Source organism: Halichoerus grypus, chromosome 7, assembly GCF_964656455.1.
Source record: "Halichoerus grypus chromosome 7, mHalGry1.hap1.1, whole genome shotgun sequence".
Taxonomy (NCBI): Eukaryota; Metazoa; Chordata; class Mammalia; order Carnivora; family Phocidae; genus Halichoerus; species Halichoerus grypus.
In genome coordinates this window covers 12,126,107-12,146,855 of record NC_135718.1, presented here as the reverse complement: position 1 = coordinate 12,146,855, position 20,749 = coordinate 12,126,107, and the positions used below count along the sequence as shown (strand labels likewise).

Sequence of the window (20,749 nt, the reverse complement as noted above, 5' to 3'; positions counted from 1 at the left end):
CAAGGGGAAGTGTCTAAGGAGACAGGACACTTAAATGTAATATGGTATCCTAGATGGGATCCTGAAGTTCAAAAAAGGACATAAGGGAAAGCTAGGGAAATCTGGAAAAAGTATGGACTTTCATTAACAACGTATCAGTATTGGGGAGCCTGGGTGGTTCAGTCCGTTAAGCTGCTGCCTTTGGCCCAGGTCGTGATCCCGGGGCCCTGATCATCTTGCTCAGCACGGAGCCTGCTTCTCCTTCTCCTCCCCACTAGTGCTCTTTCTCTCTGTCTCTCTCAAATAAATAAAATTTAAAAAAAAAAAAACAATGTATCAGTATTGGTTCATTACTTGTAACAAATGTACCAAAATGATATAAGATATCATTAGGTTTGGTTTATATGAAAATACTTTGTACTATACTTGCAATAATTCTGTAAATCTTGACCTTCTAAAATTAAGTTTATTAAAAAAAGTTTAATAAAGTTTATTTTCAAAGACAAAAAATTTTAGAATGCATAGCAAAAAAAAATTATACACTTACAAATTTAGTACCACCTAAACCTGAAGGCATTCTGCATGTGGCACTATTTCAAAATCCAGCTCCAATCTCAGGTTTTATGTATACTGCTCATTTTGAAATTCAGTCAAAAGCAAAGACTCCAGGGCACCTGGGTGGCTCAGTCGTTAAGCGTCTGCCTTCGGCTCAGGTCATGATCCCAGGGTCCTGGGATCGAGCCCCACATCGGGCTCCCTGCTCTGCGGGAAGCCTGCTTCTCCCTCTCCCACTCCCCCTGCTTGTGTTCCCTCTCTTGCTGTCTCTCTCTCTCTGTCAAATAAATAAATAAAATAAAATAAAATAAAAAAAGCAAAGACTCCTCTATCACAATTTTTCTGACAAAGGTTAAAATTTATCCTATTTTTTCTCATCTTTTATTTTCCTTCTCCACAAAACTTAGTAAATGGGGGAGGGGAGCTATCTAACCTAAGTCATCTGATTATGTTCAACTTAAAATTCAATAACTGCTGAATTGCACACACAAAAAATCTTTCCACTGAACATCTGAAAAATAATTTGGGGAACCAAAACACTAGTTTACACTATTTAAAAAAAAGGTCTTAAAACACTACACTCCCATTGTTAAAAATCATTGCTTTCCTCCTAAGAAAAAAATCTTTAACAAAGAATTATTTTTAAGAGTTAACACCATACAACATTATAAACCATGTAACTGTGCTAGGCAAACAACAGGCAGAAACGTCCCTTATTTGGGAGTTTTACTAGATCTACAGATTTAGTAATTCTTTATTATTTCTTCTCCCCACTATCACATCTTTCAGGAATGTTGCTTCTGAACATTCTTTCCTCCAGGAAAACTACAAACAATATTCCAACTCTGGTATATTAACAAGTTTGCAACAGATAAATCACAAAATATACTGAAATAACTATCTTTACACAATACCCCATGTCATCCCACATTATATCAAATCATATTCTTCAGATGCAAGTGAAAACAAACCTCTCTACAATAATTCAAGTCAATGTCAACACTAATCCTGGCAATATGGGGTAAAGTCCATTTTCATTTGAGTCCATTTTATTACAAAAAAACAAAACAAACTCTGTAAGAGGAAACAAAAATGTAATACAACTAGATACTTTGTTAAAATAATAAGCCTTTCCTGTTCTAAGGGGAGGACCTACCTATCTTCTTCCTGAAGCATACATATACAAAGTTATTTTCTAAAATCCAACAGTACCTTAGGTGTTTTTAACAACTATTTAACAGGAAAGGCCTCAATCAGCCAAAAATTTGGAAGTAAATGTTTTTAGTTAAATTTATCATTCACATTAAATAGCACACCAGCAGCACCAAAACAATCTATTACACCCAATTCCCAGTCTTAGGTTGAGGATTTAAATCTTACACTATCCTATTTAAACATTGTCAAAATGCTTGTAACATAGAACAGGCACAAAGAGAGTTAAAGTTGAGAACTGGCCCCAGCATGGTGATGACAAAATAATAAACTGTCTAAAAATAATTCACCTACCCAATCTCTTATTTTTAAATAGGGGAGTGTGATTTCTTTCTTTTTTTTAAGATTTTATTTATTTATTTGACAGGGAGAGACACAGTGAGAGAAGGAACACAAGCAAGGGGGAGTGGGAGAGGGAGAAGCAGGCTTCCTGCAGAGCAGGGAGCCGGATGTGGGACCCGATCCCAGGACCCTGGGACCATGACCTGAGCCGAAGGCAGATGCTTAACTGACTGAGCCACCCAGGCGTCCCTAAAATTAATTTTCAATTCCTAAACAGCCAATCAAGATTTATGATTCCAAATTCCACTTTCAAACTCTGAAACAAGAGATTCAAACAAACCAAAGCAAATGCACTAAAAAATAATTTTTTATAGGACACCTCCACCATCACCAAGAAAAAAAGCAGACATGGGTACCAAGCAAGAATGTTTTTAAAGTAAAAAAATGGAATGGGAACAGAAACCATGATAATCCACTAGGGTGAGTTCCTGCCTTTACCCTAATTTACATACTGGGAGAATTTAGTTCCTATTACTTATCTAATAAGGAAAAAGAAAGTTTTTGAGGCTAGAAAGAAATACCACACATTAAAGGTTCTGTTGCAATGTTTTAAAAAATGCTCATTTCCAAATTGATATTCTTGAAATAAAGATTAAAATCTGGAATTATGAACTAATACTAGGAGGGTAGGCATTCTGAACTTACCTTTTGGACACAATGACAAACTATCTCTAAAAGAAAAAGTTTAGGTCTGCCCTTTAATAATATTAGTTTATCTGTGCAAACAGACCAAGTAGATAAGCTACAATATTACACAATTTGTGGGTTTAATGACAACTTTATAAATCACTGGTAGACTATAAATTAAAAGGATGTTACAAGATCAGGAGCAATTAACTCCATACTTCTGACAACATAATTTGGAAAAGGGGCTTTTCCCAAATGATTCTGGTGTATGAATTTCTTGCCTGTAAATGCTGGGCCAAGTTTTCATCTTCCTGAGTGATTACTATAATCATTTCCAAAAATATTGTTCTGAATTACAGGCTAAGATGACCTGAACTACTCTAAACTTATTCACATTTTATTAAGATAATAAAACGAATTAGTTCTAAATGTGTTTGAGGCTACAAATGTTATAGATAAAACATTTACATAAAATGAGATTATCTCCATTGAATGAAATGTGCTTTTATAATCCTAGTTTTGTAAGTTTTGTAAGCAGGGCCATGTGCCATCCACATTCTGCTCACTTTAACACTTTCAGACAGCTCTCACTCACAAGATCAAAGGTACAGAAATTACTACTTGAAAGCTAAGGCCTGTACTACAGAAACACCCAACCTACATTTTAAAAGGACGACAGTACAGCCTTATAAAAACCTACACAAAATTAAAGTACCCCCCAGGTGCCCCTTGCTCATCTTGCCTACTTTAATTTCAGATGCTTTCCCCAACTTTGCCTTCATGAATCAAATCTATTTCAACTTAGAAAACATGTAAAAAGATTTAAGATTTGTTACACATCAGAAAACCCTTCTAATTTAAAAAAATTACTGAAATACTAAGCTCAAATGAAGATTCAGAAGGGAGGAGTGATGAAACAAACAAGGCCTGAACACATCAAATGTGTAGTATTTAGGCCATCAAGAGTACAGTGCTTCAGCCTATTAGCATGGAAAAAACGCCTATCTGTAAAGTAAATGACTGTAAAACAGATCTACAATAGCAATTAGAACAGTAATTGAATCCCAGTCATTTTGTATACCATAATATAATTCTAAGTTTCTAAACATAAGAAAAAAATTCTAACTTTGCTGCAGTTCATTTTGTAGTGATAAATTTCCATTTCAATCTATTTTCTTTCCTAGAAATTAACACCCTTGGGCGCCTGGGTGGCTCAGTGGTTGGATGTCTGCCTTCAGCTCAGGTCATGATGGGGGGGGGTGTCCCTGGGGCATGGGGGAGTCTGCTCCTCCCTCTCCTTCTGATCCTCTCCCCGGCCCCGCTCGTGGGCGCCCTCTCTTTCTCTCCTAAATAAATAAAATCTTAAAAAAAAAAAGTAGGGGCGCCTAGGTGGCTCAGTCATTAAGCGTCCGCCTTCGGCTCAGGTCATGATCCCAGGGTCCTCGGATCGAGCCCCGCATCCGGCTGCCCGCTCTGCAGGAAGCCTGCTTCTCCCTCTCCCACTCCCCCTGCTTGTGTTCCCTCTCTCACTGTGTCTCTCTCTGTCAAATAAATAAATAAAATCTTAAAAAAAAATAAATTAACATCCTTAATTCTTGCCTGTTCTAACCATTAGGTCACTGGTTAAAATGAGTAGTCATCAGATCTAAGTTGTAGTTTTAACCCGATTTTTAAAACAATTACTGCACTATATTCCAAAGAATGTGGACGATCATATTCCACTCTTACCAACCCCCAAATTGTTACTTTTAAAAATAACAACCATGTGACAAACACACCTTTAGTCCTGACAGGTTATCAGTAGTATTAATTTTATGTATTGACTGAAATTGACCTTTTCACAAGAGAAATTTTCACACAAACTAACAAAATAAGCTCCATGAACTAAAACTGTAACAGACACGGTATATCCACCTACAACATGGATAAGACCCAAAACTTGTTTGGGTAGAGAAAGGGTGAAAATAAGAGCTATGGACGCCCTACACACTTAGAAATTGTTGGGCTTAAAAAACTCTAAACGAGGGGCGCCTGGGTGGCTCAGCTGGTTAAGCAACTGCCTTCGGCTCAGGTCATGATCCTGGAGTCCCGGGATCGAGTCTCGGGCTCCCTGCTCAGCGGGGAGTCTGCTTCTCCCTCGGACCCTCCCCCCTCTCGTGCTCTCTCTCTCTCTTATTCTCTCTCAAATAAATAAATAAAATCTTTAAAAAAAAAAAACCACTCTAAACGATAAAGTTTTTAAAAACCAGAGCAATGCATAATACATTGCACCCCAATAATGGCAACGTAATAAATGCCTCTTGAATAGACCAGGACACGCACAAGTTTTCCTGAAAGGGCCCGTGGCTTAAGTACACCTAGAAATAAAAATCGCAGGCAGTAGCGCTGTGGCGAAAAAACGACTAATCGGAAAGTCTAGAGACCTTGGTTCTAGTCTCCTGGCTCAACAACTAACTCCCAGAGTGACCTTGGGTGAAAACATTCTCTCTAGGCCTGAATTTCGTTATCTTTAAGCGAGAACTTGAAGTCCCTCTCTTACAGTATTAACTCTGTTCCAACTTCATGTGATTTGGAAAAGGCCAATAATCAATGCCAGAAAAAAACAGGTAACAGGTTAAATGGGTCAGAGTCTCCGAAGCAGAGTTACAGTGACGGGAAAGGGATAAGTGGACCCTGACCCAGCAAAGCCCGGCGCTGGATTTGGGGGGCGGAGGTGGCTGCCGGAGGGCCCGAGGTGGGACTGCCCGGCTCCCGGCGCCGGCAGGAGGTGGAGTCGAGGTTCTCGCGTGCATTGTCCCCGGGAGGGAGCCATGTTTCTTCCTCCCCGGCACTCCCAGATGGCGGCTGGGGGCGCGGGGCCTAAGCAGCCGGGAGCCCGGCGGCCTGGGGCGCCGGGCGGAGGCGAACAAGGCGGGTAAGGAACTCGGGCCCTGGAAACCTGTCTCCGGGACGGCGGCCCCCGAGACGCACCAGGAGGCGGCGGGGGGAAGGAAGGGCCCCCAGAGCGACGGTTCCCGGCTCCGCACCTCCCACCCGCCCCGGTCGGTTGGAGCGAGAAGGGAAACCATGCCCACCCACGGGCCCGGACGGCGGCGGGCAGGTCGCATCGACCACCTCTCCGGCCGCAGCCAGGCAGCGCAGCAGCGAGAAGCAGGCCCGGGCCCCTCGACCTCAGAGGCCTCGGGCCGACCCAGCCCGGCGCGCCCCGATCCCCTACCCGACTCACCGTTGGCGCGCTTGAGGGCATTTTCCGGCCTCTGGAAATAGGCCGGCATCTTGGCGGCAGGCTCAGCTCACCCGGCGTCAGCGAACTCCTTAGTGGCCCGGACCGGGAGAGGAGACGAAGGGGAACCAGCGCGAGGTTCCACGCGCCTCGCCTGCAGTCGCCCGCGCCCAGCCGGCCAGAGACGGAAAGGAAAGAGCCACGTGACCCCCGCACGGCGGCGCCGCCGCCGCCCAGGCCCCGGATGTAGGGGGAAACGGTCTTCCGCGCGCAGGCGCGCTGCCGTCGCGCGCGCCGGCTGACGTGGCGGCGCCCTTCGTACGCCCCGGTGTCTCCTCCGGCCTCCTCGGGGAAACGTATGGGAGAAGGTTCTGAGGCCCCACTCTCCTTGAGCGAGAATCGAGGTGGGAAAGGTGATACTTGGGTCAGAGTCTCTGCCTGGCGAGAAAGAAGGCGTCTGCACAGACTTTGGACCTGCTTTGTGCGGAGTCATGCAAAGTTACAGTCAGGTCCCATCCGCCTAGGGAATGATCCGTCTCCGCTGAATGAAAATGCCGTATATATCCGTTTATCGGAAATGCATTGAGCAGCTGTCGCTGGCCAGCGCTGCTCACCACTGGTTAATAGTAGTGACCCGTCCCTTGAAGGACTAGCAGGGGGAGGAGGGACGCAATAAATAAATTAGCAAGCTTATTTCATATCGGTAAAATTAAAAAGTTGCTGACACAAAGATTGGGGAATGGGAGCCCTCAAAGAAGGTGAGTTTTGAGGACAGACTGGAGACAGTAATCTGACAAGAGGGCAGGAAGTTCTGCAGCAAAACAGACTTTGCATAATGTTTGAAGATAGTGGGAGTGTTGTAACCTTAACATTCAGCACACATCACAAAGAAACATAAGAAAAATGAGTGTTGGGGGGGAAATCAATTTCTCAGGCCGCTTGCTACAGTCTTTTATTATTGATTTACAATTTTAATGTTCGATCACTAACGTACACCTAGAACTTGAAAGCCATTTAAACTGAATCTAATTACTCAAATCCTAGGTATGAAATTAAGATGAGTTCAGAAGAAAAATTCAGAAAGCAGCAGTGGAATAAATTGTTGCAAATTTATTACACATTTTGTAATAATGGATGGGATATTCGAATGAATGACAGTACTGTATCCGGGCGCAAGGAATCCACAGTACATACACTCGAAAAGCATTTTCCCCCTCATTCTTTCTGCCTCAGCAAAGAGGTTTTTCTATTTAAATTTATCACTATAAAGAAAGAAAACGTGGGAAATGCAGACAAGATAAAAGATACATCACAGAGTCTAAAAAAGGTTATTTAAAAATTAACTTCAGAGAGTTCTTCCTTCAAAATGCTTGGGCCACTCTAAATGTCTAAACTCACTCTCCCAAAATTAAGAGCCAGACAGAGTTGAGCAACAAGTACTAAGAAGCTATAGGAACTGTTTTATGAGGCAGGATCAAGAGACTCGTTTGTGTATATAATAATTAAGTCAAAATTAAAGAGCTAAACATAAGAGCAAATATAGCTTTTAAATGCTGTAGATAGAAAACTATTAGTAGGCCATAGAGAAATGTAACAGAATAAAATAAAAGGAAACGACCTAAGTGTCAGAAAAAGCTTTCCAACATTCTTACCTTTTCGTAAGGTTATCATATCTCGAAGGAGATGGTAAAATAATCTCATTGATTATTACTCATTATGTGGTAGACCTAAAACAAAACAAACACTAGAAAATTTGGAGCAAAAAATGAAATTCAGTATTTCTGCATCCTCATTCTTTTCTCTCAAGTTAAAGTAGATGAAGCATTTGGTAATATAATAGCCAATGATCATTTAAGTGCATTAGGTACAATTAGCGTCTAGTACTGTATTTGTGAATAGTCTCAACTTCCAGAATAAATTTTATTAAATTCAGCCAATAGGATGGAATGCCTGGGTGGCTCGGTTGGTTAAGCATCTGCCTTCAGCTCAGGTAATGATCCCAGGGTCCTGGGATGGAGTCCCTCCTCGGTGGGGGGTGGCTGCTTCTCCCTCTGCCTGCCACTCCCCCTGCTTCTTGTGCGCTCTCTCTCTCTCTCTCTCTGACAAATAAATAAAATCTTTTTAAAAATAAATTTAAAAAAATTCAACCAATAGGTATTAAGTACCAGCTAATAGCCATAATGCTGGTAAAAATGCAAGTTGCTTGTTTTCAAGGAGTTGATGTTTCGCTGGTGAAGAGAGTGAGTACACAACGAGGAGCAAGACAGGATCTATTCTGAACCAGGAGAAAAGCATAATTACTTGTTGTTGATTAATGCTCACTTCATAGAAAACAAGCAACCTGAATATGCTAGAAGCCACTTTAGGAAGTGTTAAAAGGAAGTGATCAGGCTGGTGAAGGTTTTTTCCCCAATCAAGCTACTTTTATACTATATATAACTGGATAATTTCTCTAATACAATGTTTGGAGGTTTTGAATAAAGCTAATAAGATTCTCAAAAAAAAAAAAAACAGTTCTTAGTGGCACAAAAGAAGTACTACATTATACATATTTGCAACATAATATAGCTTTAAATCAAGTATCATGTTTTATAGTTTACAAAATGCTTTCACATTCATCATTTTGTTTACAAGAATGCTGGAATGAAGGTATTTACACTGAAACTAACAGTTTCAGAGAGTTAGACTACAGTTCACAATTACACATTCCTTCAACAAACCATTATTGAGTACCTACCACGTGCCAGGTATGAGAAGTAAGCGCCTGATAGGTAGGTGCAAGGCAGTGAACAGGACAGACTTGGTTCCTGCCTTCTTGGACTTGGCAGCCTAGAGAGAAGAAAGACTTCGAACACTTGCCAGAAGCTTCTTGAAGATGGAGACACCACTCCGGTCCAGGCCCCCATCGTCTTTCCAGGTCCATCTCTCACCACACTCTATCTTTCAGTGCCTTAAACAGCCCTTTCTCCCACCTCCAACCCAATGAGTGCCATCACCTCCCTTGGGACATTTACCACCACCACCCATTCCTTGTTCTAACAACAACCTATTTCTCCACATTAATTGTCACTTCCTCCAGGATTCTTCCCTAGCCCCCAGATTAGTTTAGATGCCAAGGCATGGAGCACCAATATCATCCCATCTTAGCACTGATCATACGTCAATGTAATTACTTGCAGACTATAAGCTCAGAGAGTGGAAGCTTTTGTGTTATTCACACTATATCCCCAATGCCTGGCCGATGAGATACTCTCAAAAAATGCTGGAGAGATGAATGAATGAATCTCCATATAAAGATTTATATAAAACAGTTCCTACTCTACCTGTGGGGAAGTAACAAGTGTGAAAGTTCAATGTGTGTCTTCTTTCATTTATAGAGCATCTACCTATCTACATGGGGCTCTCAATCTACTTAAGCCCCAGCATGCAAATACTGAAGAAGAAATAATAATACTCTTCATTCAAAGCTCCTAATTGCACTGATTTTGAATGTCCAGCTGTATCGAAGTTCATTTGTGACTTTCTGAGGTCAGTGTTCAAATAAATCATGCTTTCCTACACCTGTATATCCCTTCCCTTCTTCCTGTCCCACCCATTGTTACCTGACCAACCCCTACCAATACTTTAAGCCTCAGCTCAAAGGCTTCCTCTGCAGAGCTTTTCAGCCAGTGGGGGACTGACTTACCTGTCCTTTCTCTTGTGCTCTTTGCTCAGGCCACCATTAACTCGGGCACCCAGGCCATCTCTGGGCACTCTGCTGCCCCTGCAGCTGTGTCATGGGGTGGCTCTAGTCCTCCTTCAAACCACTGGTGCCTAGAGGTGGGTCAGTGACAGACTAGCTCTTCCCCCTAGCTACTTCTAGAGCATTCTCTCTCCTCCCTTGAACTGTAAATATTGAACTTCATGCTATCAGACTAGACCACATGTGATTCCTCTCGGTGACAGTCCTCTATAGGTATTGCAGATCCCAGGTCACAACCCCTCATTCCTTGACTCTTACTTCTAACTTCTGTCACTCTCTAACACTACTGTCATAATTATGGTTTCTATACCCGTGTGGATGATCCTGCCAATATCCTGGCCACCTGGCCTTCACAGTTGTGTCCTCTGCCTTACCTCACTCACTCACACACATGGTGATACCCTAGAGTCTAGACTAAGAGTCAGCAAACTTCTTTTGTAAAGGACTAGATGGTAAATATTATAGGCTTTGCAGGCCAGGAGGCCGTATCTTCCATTCTTGGAGCAACTGTTCTTGCTGAAAGAGTAATTGTCCTTGTATGTATGTGTGTATATTACATTTAAAAATGTAAAAACTAGGGCGCCTGGGTGGCTCAGTCAGTTAAATGTCTGCCTTCGGTTCAGGTCATGATCTCAGGGTCCCGAGATCAAGCCCTGCATCAGACTCCTTGCTCGGCGGAGAGTCTGCTTCTCCCTCTCCCTCTGCCCGCCCCCCCACCCCCACCCCACTTGTGGTCTCTCTCTCAAATGAATAAATAAAATCTTTTTTAAAAATGTAAAAACTATCTTGGGCGCCTGGGTGGCTCAGTTGGTTGGGCGACTGCCTTCGGCTCAGGTCATGATCCTGGAGTCCCTGGATCGAGTCCCGCATCGGGCTCCCTGCTCGGCGGGGAGCCTGCTTCTCCCTCTGACCCTCCCCCCTCTCATGTGCTCTCTCTCTCTCTCATTCTCTCTGTCTCAAATAAATAAATAAAATCTTAAAAAAATAAATAAATAAATAAAAATGTAAAAACTATCTTGATGAGCACTGAGCAATATACTGAATTGGTGAATCACTCTATTGTACACCTGAAACTAATGTAATACTATATGTAAACTATACTGGAATTAAAAATAAATTTTTTAAATGTAAAGATTAAAAAATAGTAAAGATTGTTCTTAGCTCAAGACTGTGTAAACACAGGCAATGGGCCAACTTTGGCCCCTCGGCCCTGTTTGCTGACCCCTACACTGCACCTTGTCATACCAGCTCTCTCAGTTTCCAGATCTTGATTTCAAGTATCTCACATTCTCATTCATTCCTGTGCACCACAACTCCCAACAATCCTGCTGCCTGACGAACCTGCAACCCGTTCATCAATCCTACTTCCTTCTCACACTGCTCCCCATCCCTCATGTCCTCTGTTTCCCCTGCACCCAGCTTAGATTCCATCATTTAGTTCTTTCCTTGCTCAGCTTTCCCTTTATTTGACCCCAACCCTGGCCAATCCAAGAATCCTTCTGCTCGTCACCTGCAGCCCAGTATGACTGGGGAAAAATAATACAACCATGTCGACAAGTCCCACTTTAAATTCATGACCACGAGCCTCAACAAGCACCATGCTGCTGTTCAGCCATCCTACGACACTTCTCTAGGCTATGTCCCCCTCCTCCCAGATGACTGGGTCATACTTTTTCCTCTCTCCAATCCTCTTCTCTTGGCTGATGGCCTCATTTTCTGTAGCACTGCAAATAGTGCAACAGTCAGAAGAAAACCTGCCTCTGCACTCTGCCATCTACCCACCCACCTGCTCCTGTCCTCGACACTCTGCTTCCCTCCTGTCACCCTTCAGCGCTCCTGTCTAAAGCCAGCCTTTTGTACTAGTGCTCTGGATTCCATCTCCTTTCACGCAGCAGGCTGTTCACTCCAGCCTCCCTGAAACACTTTCTTCGCTTGGCTTCCAAGATCCCCTTTTCCTGATTTTCCTCCTGCCTCTCTGACAGCTCCTCATCTCTCTTGACCTCTAAGGTTGAAAAGCCCCAGGGCTCAGCCCCTGGACTTCTCCCCTCCTCTAACTGCATCCATCTCTTGGTTCTAGCTCATCACTTTAGACATCATCTGTGTGCTTAGAAGTTACAAAATTACATCACCAGGGCTCTACCTCTCTCCTGAAAGCCAGGCTTACACCCCCATGCCTAACTGACACATCCATTAAGTGCTTGACATACAATATACATCCAACCTGCCCCAAACCAGACTCCTGGTCTCTCTGGCTTCCCACCTGCTCCTCCCATATCTTCCCCGTGTAAATAATGGCAACCCCCTTCTTCCAGTTGCTCAAACCAAAAATATTGGAGACATCCTTGACTCTACTTTTTCTGCCACAGCCCTGCTTCCAATCAATCCATCAGCCAATCCCATTTCTACCACCTCCACAGCTATCACTCTGGTCTAAGACACCATCGTGTCTCACCCAGAATACGTGATAACCTGTTCACTTGTCTTTCTATTTCCCCTTGGCCCCCTTCTTCTTACTCTCCACCATAGCAAGCAGGGGGATCTTTTAAAACAAAAGGGAGATGATCATATTAGTCCCCTGATCAAGATCCTTTTATGGCTGCCCAGCTCATCAGTCAAAGTCAAAGTCCTTACAATGGCCCACAAGATCCTACACTACTCCTTCCCCTCTGCCTCCCTCCTATGCCATGCCATGTCACCTTTTCAGGGCTGTCTTCCGTTACCTCTTTAAAGTAATAATAACTTCCCTTCCTCCCATACTTCCAAGGACCCTTTTCTTTATTTTCCTCTACAGCATTTATTTAGTTATCACCATCTCATTGATATATTTCATGATCTACCCTTCTAGAATATAAGATTGATGAAGGCAAGGATTGACGTCAGTTTTGTTCAGCTGCTGTATGTCTAGCATCTATAACAGTGCCTGGCACAGAGTAAGCACTCAATAAATATTTGGGTTTTTTTTTTTTTAAGATTTTATTTATTTATTTATTTGACAGAGAGAAAGACAGTGAGAGAGGGAACACAAGCAGGGGGAGTAGGAGAGGGAGAAGCAGGCTTCCCGCTGAGCAGGGAGCCTGATGCCGCTTGATCCCAGGACCCTGGGATCATGACCTGAGCCGAAGGCAGACGCTTAACGACTGAGCCACCCAGGCGCCCCTATTTGTTTGTTTTTTTTTTTTCTAAGATTTTATTCATTTATTTGAGAGAGAGAGAGAGAGAGAGAGCATGAGTGAGAGAGCACAAGCAGGAGGAGCAGCAGAGGGAGAGGGAGAAGCAGACTCCCCACTGAGCAGGGTGCCTGATATGGGGCTTGATCTCAGGAACCTAAGATCATGACCTGAGCTGAAGGCAGCTCTTTAACCCACTGAGCCACCCAGGCGCCCCCTCGATAATATTAGTTGAAAAAATGACTTCATTGATTAAAGCAAGCCTCCTGTATTATAATTGTCCATCTGCATGTTAGTCTCCTCCATGACACTGGAAGTCCCTTGAAGGTACTGACTGGGACATTTCATCTTTGTGTATAGACAGTGCCTGGCACGTGGTCAACACCCAGGAAGTATTTGTTCAGTGTATATTTCAGAACACCGTGATGGTTCCAATTGCCTGATGATAAACAAGGTCCAAAACCTCATACTCTTGCATCTTAACCATGAAAGTGCCCAATGAGGGTTGGAAATCTTTTCAACAGTAGTGTACCAAGAGCAGATGTGGGGTGCACTGTGCCTGGGTCAGGCAGTTCTCACTGAACCTCTAGGTTGTGCACATTTATTTTTTTAAGATTTTATTTATTTATTTGAGAGAGAGAGAGAGCACAAGTAGGGGGGCAGTGGCAGAGGGAGAGGGAGAAGCAAACTCCCAGCTGAGCAGGGAGCCCAATGTGGGGCTGGATCCCAGGACCCTGAGATCATGACCTGAGCCTAAGGCAGACACTTAACCGACTGAGCCACCCAGGCGCCCCTAGGTTGTGCAAATTTAAAGCAGGGAATTGGAATGCAGATTCAGTGGAATATATTTTTAGCAGGAATGTGTCCTGGCAACATTTGTCATTTATTGGGAGAAATGCATCTTACATGCAGAGTCTTCACCCATTAATATTCTGCCAGACTCCAGGAGAAGTCTGAGGGGAAGAAGAGAAGCATGTTTGTGGGAATTGGTGTACATAGTCACACATACCATTGTCGTGCCACACAGCCTAGCTCCTGCTTAGGAATTTAGGAGACCCTGCTCAAAGCTACACAAACCATCTAGGGCCAAGAGTAGAATGAGTAAGACACCGTGCAGAGTGGTTTAGGGTGTGGTTTGAAAATAAGCTTCTCTGTTAAATGTGTGAAACATGATTAGAAGGAACCCTGGAACCACAGGGTGTGGGCTTTCATCTTGGGCTTGTGGATATTAGACCATCACATGGACCTTTTCATTGTATTATCTTCTCATGAAGCAACTAAAAATGGCACCTCCTTGGAGAGCCTCTTCCTGACCATGCAGTCTAAAGCTTGAGACTACCCTATTTTAACTCTCAGCAGAGCATTTATCACTAGTGGATAGTTTTCATTGTTTCCTTGGTTTCCCCCCTGTCTCACCATGCTAGATGGTAAGCTTTAAGGAACCAAGTTTGTCGTGTTCACCAGTGTAGCTCCAACTCCTGGAACTATGCTGGGCATGGATCAAGTGCTCTGTAAATACGTGATGTGTGAATAAATAAAGGAATGGAGACTGTGGTCAGCAGAATTCTAAGATGTCCGCAAGATTTCCCCTCCCTGATGTACATGCCCTGTATAATACCTGAGACTGTAAACATGAAGGGGTGTTACTTCTGTGATTAGGTTATGTTATGTATCATAGTTGACTTTAAGAAGAGATTTCATCTGGGGGGCGCCTGGGTGGCTCAGTCGTTAAGCGTCTGCCTTCAGCTCAGGTCATGATCTTAGGGTCCTGGGATCGAGCCCCGCATCGGGCTCCCTGCTCCGCGGGAAGCCTGCTTCTCCCTCTCCCCCTCCCCTTGCTTGTGTTCCCTCTCTCGCTGTGTTTCTCTCTGTCAAATAAATAAAATCTTTAAAAAAAAAAAAAGAAGAGATTTCATCTGGGTGGGTCTAACCAGTCACATGAGCCCTACAAATCCAGGTCTAGAAGTCTGAGGCAGAGGAAGTAAGAGATTCAAAGCATGAGAGGATAAATGGAAGGAGATGCGCAGCAAAGAACTGCGGGCAACCTCTAGTAGCTGAGGGCAGCCCCGGGCCAAAACCCAGCTAGTGCACAGCGGCATCAGTCCACAACCGCAAGGAGCTGAATTCCATCAACAACTTGGATGATTTTAGAGGGAAATTCTTCTGCAGAGCCTCCAGGAAGGAACGCAGCCTTGCCATCACCCAGACTTTAGCCTGGCAACAGCCTGAGCAGAGACCCAGTCATGCCATGCTTGGACTTCCGGTCTATAGAGCTGTGAGCTGATAAATGGGTGTTGTTTTAAGCCACTAAGTTTGTACTAATTCGTTACACAGCAATAGAAAACTAATACAGAGACAGTTTTCCCCATATTAATTTCTAGAGAAAGAAGAATGAAACACGAATGGAGTCTAAAATTCTAAAGTGACTTTGCATGAAAGAGAACAAAGGTACAGCTCAGTAGAAGGAAAGGGCAAGACCGTATAAGGTTTAACTGTACAAATCAAGACTGTTAAGCAAAAGCCCTTACAGGAGGAATCTGAGACCCCAAACACGTGTTATGGTACTCCACACTAGTGTTTTTAGAACTAGGGGGTAAGTTTCATTTCCTAGGGAATTTAGGATTATAAATGCATCTCAGTTCAGCCCATAAGCATGTCACATTTGGAGCCAGATGGCTCCAAACCCCAGCTTTGCCATTTATTAGCACTAGGATATTGGGCAAGTAATCTCACCGAGCCTCCATTTTCTCATCTGTGAAATAGGCATGATGAGTTGTTCGAGGTTTGAAGGAGATACTACCTGTCGTGCTCCTCACACAGTCCCCGACACAAGCTCTCTAGAAATCATTTTCACATATGTGCATATAAGAGAGACCAAGTAATCAGTTTATGAAATATTCACAGCCTCTTCCTGTCCCCTCAACTACTATAGTAGTCCACTGACTAGTGGGCATTTGCCCCTTGCTCTCCCCCTTTTCTCCACCTATTCTTTCTTAGGTACATAAGGTAATCAGTTGGGAGGACAGCTGAACTCGGGTAGGAGATTCGAGTAGGGGAGGGCTGAGATGAGAGAGAGAGAATAGAGGGATGGGGAAGCTCATGGGGAAGAAAAGGAAAGAGAGGAGATGACAACAGGAAGAGCTATTTGTGAGAGGAGCAGGGAGAGATTTCAGAACCTATGCCGATGAATGGGAGCAATGGTTCACAAAAACATGGGAGGAGTCCACACCGATATGCACAATTGAATAAGGAAATAAATGGGAGAGAATACACAAATTTCCCAGGGAGAAGAATTCAAATAGTTTACGTAGATGCTTTGCCTTGGAGGAGGTGGAGCTTAATGACCCACTCCTTAAGTGTGGGCTGGGTGTAGTGACTTCTCTCCAAAGCGGACAGCATAGAAAGGGGGAAAGAGGGGCGCCTGGATGGCTCAGTCATTTGAGTGTCTGCCTTCGGCTCAGGTCACGATCCCAGGGTCCTAGGATCGAGCCCCATGTCGGGCTCCCTTCTCAGAGGACAGCCTACTTCTCCCTCTCCCACTGCCTGCCACTCTGCCTACTTGTGCTCTATCTCTCTGTCAAATAAATAAAATGTTAAAAAAAAAAAAAAGAAAGGGGGAAAGAGGGGTGCCTGGGTGGCTCAGTTGGTTAAGCATCTGCATTCTGCTCAGGTCATGATCTCAGGGTCCTGGGATGGAGTCCCATCCCATGTTGGGTTCTGTGCTCAGCGGGGAGTCTGCTTGTCCCTCTGCAACCCCCCATCCCCCACTCGTGTTCTCTCTCTCTCTCAAATAAATAAAATCCTTAAAAAAAAAAAAGGAAAAGAGGGCGCCTGGGTGGCTCAGTTGGTTAAGTGACTGCCTTTGGCTCAGGTCATGATCCCGGGGGTCCTGGGATCGAGCCCCATGTCGGGCTCCCTGCTCAGCGGGGAGCCTGCTTCTCCCTCTCCCTCTGCCTGCCATTCTCCCTGCTTGTGCTCTCTGTCTGTCAAATAAATAAATAAAATCTTTAAAAAATAAAATAAAGAAAAAAAAGAAAAAGAAAGGGGGAAAGAGTAACTTTACAGGAGAGAAACCCGACAAACACTGCCTCAGCCAGGTGATCAAGGTTAACACCTCAATGTACCCTTGATCCGATGTGACGACAGGGGCACTTCTATGGTCTTCCTCCCCAAAACACAGGACCCATTGGAAAAACATCAGACAAATCCTAATTGAAGGATGGTTTATAAAAGTCCTGGCCAGAACTCTTCAAAACTGTCAAGGTCATCAAAAACAAGGAAAGTCTGAGAAACCGTCACAGCCAAGAGGAGCCTAAGGAAACATTTTGACTAAATATAATGTTATACTAAATAGGATCCTGGAACAGAACAAGGACCTTAGGAAAAAACATGGACTTTAGTTACTAGTGTATCAGTATTGGTTCATTAGTTGTGACAAATGTATCATACTGATGTAAGATGTTACTAAAAGAAGAAACTGATTGGGGGTATGTGGTAACTCTCTGTTCTATCTTTGCAACTTTTCTGTAAATCTAAAACTATATTTTTCCCAGATTTTGGCATCCAAAGATTTGAAAAATTAAAAATGATTAAAGAAAAATAAAATGTCTATTTATAAAATATGAGGGGAAAGGGATTTTAAGACATATCACTGTAGGTAATGAATTCTATCATCTTTCATACTCTTTGAAAAATGCCAATACAGATCAGAATTTATCTCAATTACATTATCTTACTGATCTGTTTCTTTTAATACAACACAGCTTGAAAGCTGGGCTTCTTGGGGCCTGGGATCTACTCAGGTTCCAATATTAGCACCCTCATACTGTGGAGAACACAGGAAGGATGACTTTCCCTTGGGAATGTTCTGGAAAGCTCATCCAGACAGGAAGCCAGTTAACCATCAAGACAGAGTGTCAAGGCATTTGACTAAAGCCCCTTTCAGAGGTGACTTCTTGGGCCCCAAGCAAGCCTAGAATCTCTTAAAAGAGCTGACATCCCAATGTTCTCTTGGCTGACAGTGCCTAATCTTTGATTAAATACGATTAAGGAAAAATGATGAAAAGAAGAGCCAGGACTCACAGGGACCTGGGAATTAGAACATCTGTAGAAGATGTTGAGGTCCCTTATCCACACGCCCAGACAGTTTTCCAAATCCATATCAGTGCCAATATTTGCTTACTCTTCCTGGGGAGCAAAGAACAAGCAGGCTGTGCAAATAAGACGTAGCAGGCCCCGGCCAGCTATCATTAGAAGAGCTTACTGATAAGGTAGGTCCTTGGCTGTTATTTGTGAACTTGGATTTCAGGAGTACTCCCACCATTCTTGGAACTGAGCAGAGTGACTATCTAGACTACTTGCACAAACAATGGGGTTCATGCTGAATACCTGTTTCCTTCTGAGAGACTGGAATTTGTGTATGTGCTAGGCCGAAGGTGCCACATGACTGCCCCCAATAAAAACCTGTCTCTAACGAGCTTCCCTCATCAATAATATTTCACTTGCGTTGTCATAACTTGTTGCTGGAGGAATGAAACGTGTCCTGTGTGACTCTACAGAGAGGACTCTTGGAAGCTTGGCCTTACTTTCCTTTGGATATCACCCCGTGTGCCTTTTCCCTTTACTGATAAAGCCTAGCCATGAGCACAGCTATGTACTGAATCCTGTGTGTCCCCCCAAGAAATCATTGGATCTGGGAGTGGTCTTGGGGACCCCTTTATCTGTAATATTAACATAAAGATTCTTCTTGAGGGGTGCGTGGCTGGCTTAGTCAGTGGAGCGTGCCACTCCTGATTTCAGGGTTGTGAGTTTGAGTCCCACATTGGGTGTAGAGATTACTTTAAAAAATATAAAATAAAAAAAAGATTTTTTTTTTTAAGATTTTATTTATTTATTTGTCAGAGAGAGAGCAAGAGCACAAGCAGAGGGAGAGGCAAGCAGAGGGAGAAGCAGGCTCCCTGCTGAGCAAGGAGCCCAATGCGGGACTCTGGGATCATGGCCTGAGCTGAAGGCAGATGCTTAACCGACTGAGCTACCAAGTCGTCCCAAAAAGATTTTTCTTGATTCAAACTTCCACTGGGAGAGGCACAGAAGAAAGTAGGATTAGTTCATTTGGTCACTGAGGAAACAAGCACACAGAAGGCGGGCAACATGAGTGAGGTTTCGCAGCCAAGATGGGCAGAGCTGAGCTTTGAACTCAGGCTCATCTATTTCCGCACCCCAACTCCTTCCATCTATGACAGTGCAGCTTTATTGCTAAATGTTAAGAATGTCTCCCCTTCTCCACCCTCTCTACTCCTTTTCCCTTAACTTTGTGAACCTGTCTGGCAGGTCTGACAGCACCCAGGAGTGAAATGGAAGGGAGGGAGGTGTCAATTCCTTTCTTCTCCCACCTGCCCATCTTCTCCACCCCTGCCTGGTATCCTGAGCCTGGCCACAGCCTTCATTATCCCTCCCTCCCTACACCCACCACCATCTAACTCAAATCCTTTATTTCAGTATCTGTCCATCATCATCATCATCCTCGTTTATTTTCTGCATGCTGCCTACGTGCCAGAGACAAAGACGGCACCTGTGGGCCTTGGCCACATGGGGCGGCTCCCTAACTCATGCACGGAGAAGAGAGAGTGCCTGGCATGCATCAGGGACCGCAGGAGACACAGCAGGAGGACCCCAACCTGGAGCAAGGAGAGGCAATACACTTAAGATGCTTTCCTGCTCTTCCGCCTCTGAGATTTTCTCCTTTTTCTCTTTCCTCAAGTTTGGATCTTTAAGTCTGAAATCCCAGAAGCAACAGATCTGGTCATGCCTTTCCTCTTCCTTTTTCTGTTTTCTCACCTGAAGGTAAGGTGGTCAGAGGCAAGAATTCTGCTGTGGTTATCTCGTGTATTTATCTCCCCAGCCTTTGGCCCATGGCACAGTACACTTTGCAAATGTTTGCACTCTGTGTAAGGGAAGTAGAATTTTCCTGATCCTATATTCCTGCCAGTTTAATGGAAACTGATTCCCTAAGCCCAAATACCACAGAAAATTATGTATTTTGAGCTAAATATGTCTCTGTAAGATTCAGCAAATGACCTTGATGAAGTGGAAAGGACAGGAGATCTGGGGCCTATGGATTTAACATGTTTTCTCATTTTTTCTCTTTACAGTTGTTCGTAAAATCTAGAAATGCCATCAGTGACTAAGCCTGTCATTTTATATACCATTAAGAAGGAAAAAAAAAAAAAAACACTTTCAATTATAATTGTAGGAGGCATCCCTATTTTCAGGGATTTTTTTTAATTTGAACTACTGCAAGCAATAAATACAGTATTTTCTAAATTGTGAAATGGAATTAAAAGGAGGAGGAAAAATAGCTGGTTTTACCCACCTAAAGAAAACCATTTTTTTTTTTAAGATTTTATTTATTTATTTGACAGAGAGATAGAGAGCACAAGTAGGCAAAGAGGCAGGCAGAGGGAGAGGGAGAAGCAGGCTCTCCCCTGAGCAGGGAGCCTGATGCGGGACTTGATCCCAGGACTCTGGGATCATGACCTGAGCCAAAGGCTGCCGCTTAACTGACTGAGCCACCAGGTGCCCAAGAAAACCATTGTTATTGGCATATTTTTCAATGTTGTTCTATGACGTTTTTACAGTTATGGACCTTATACTAGTACATTTAATATACTTATGTATTAAATATATACATTTATACATATTAATAAATATATATTTATACATTTCCAAATATGTATATTTACGTTTTTATTATACAGTTCATACCTTCCTTTACCTCATATCCCTAAAGTAAATTGCTGAGTATGCACTTCTCCATTTTGATAGACACTGCCAAACTGCCTTCCCAGAAAGGCTTCAATTCATTAACACATCTTCTTTAAATACATAAAACTCATATTGAAC

At 43.4% G+C, this 20,749-nt stretch overlaps 1 protein-coding gene across 1 annotated transcript in view; it reads right to left on the bottom strand.

Moving 5' to 3' along the window:
• The window catches only part of EIF3A (eukaryotic translation initiation factor 3 subunit A), a 36,313-nt gene extending 30,185 nt beyond the window's left edge, over positions 1–6,128 (bottom strand). The window contains exon 1 of the mRNA XM_036123831.2: positions 5,942–6,128. Within this exon, the coding sequence (XP_035979724.2) occupies positions 5,942–5,990 (49 nt within the window). The 5' untranslated portion in view covers positions 5,991–6,128. The remainder of the gene's footprint in view (positions 1–5,941) is intronic.
• Positions 6,129–20,749: the final 14,621 nt, after the last annotated feature.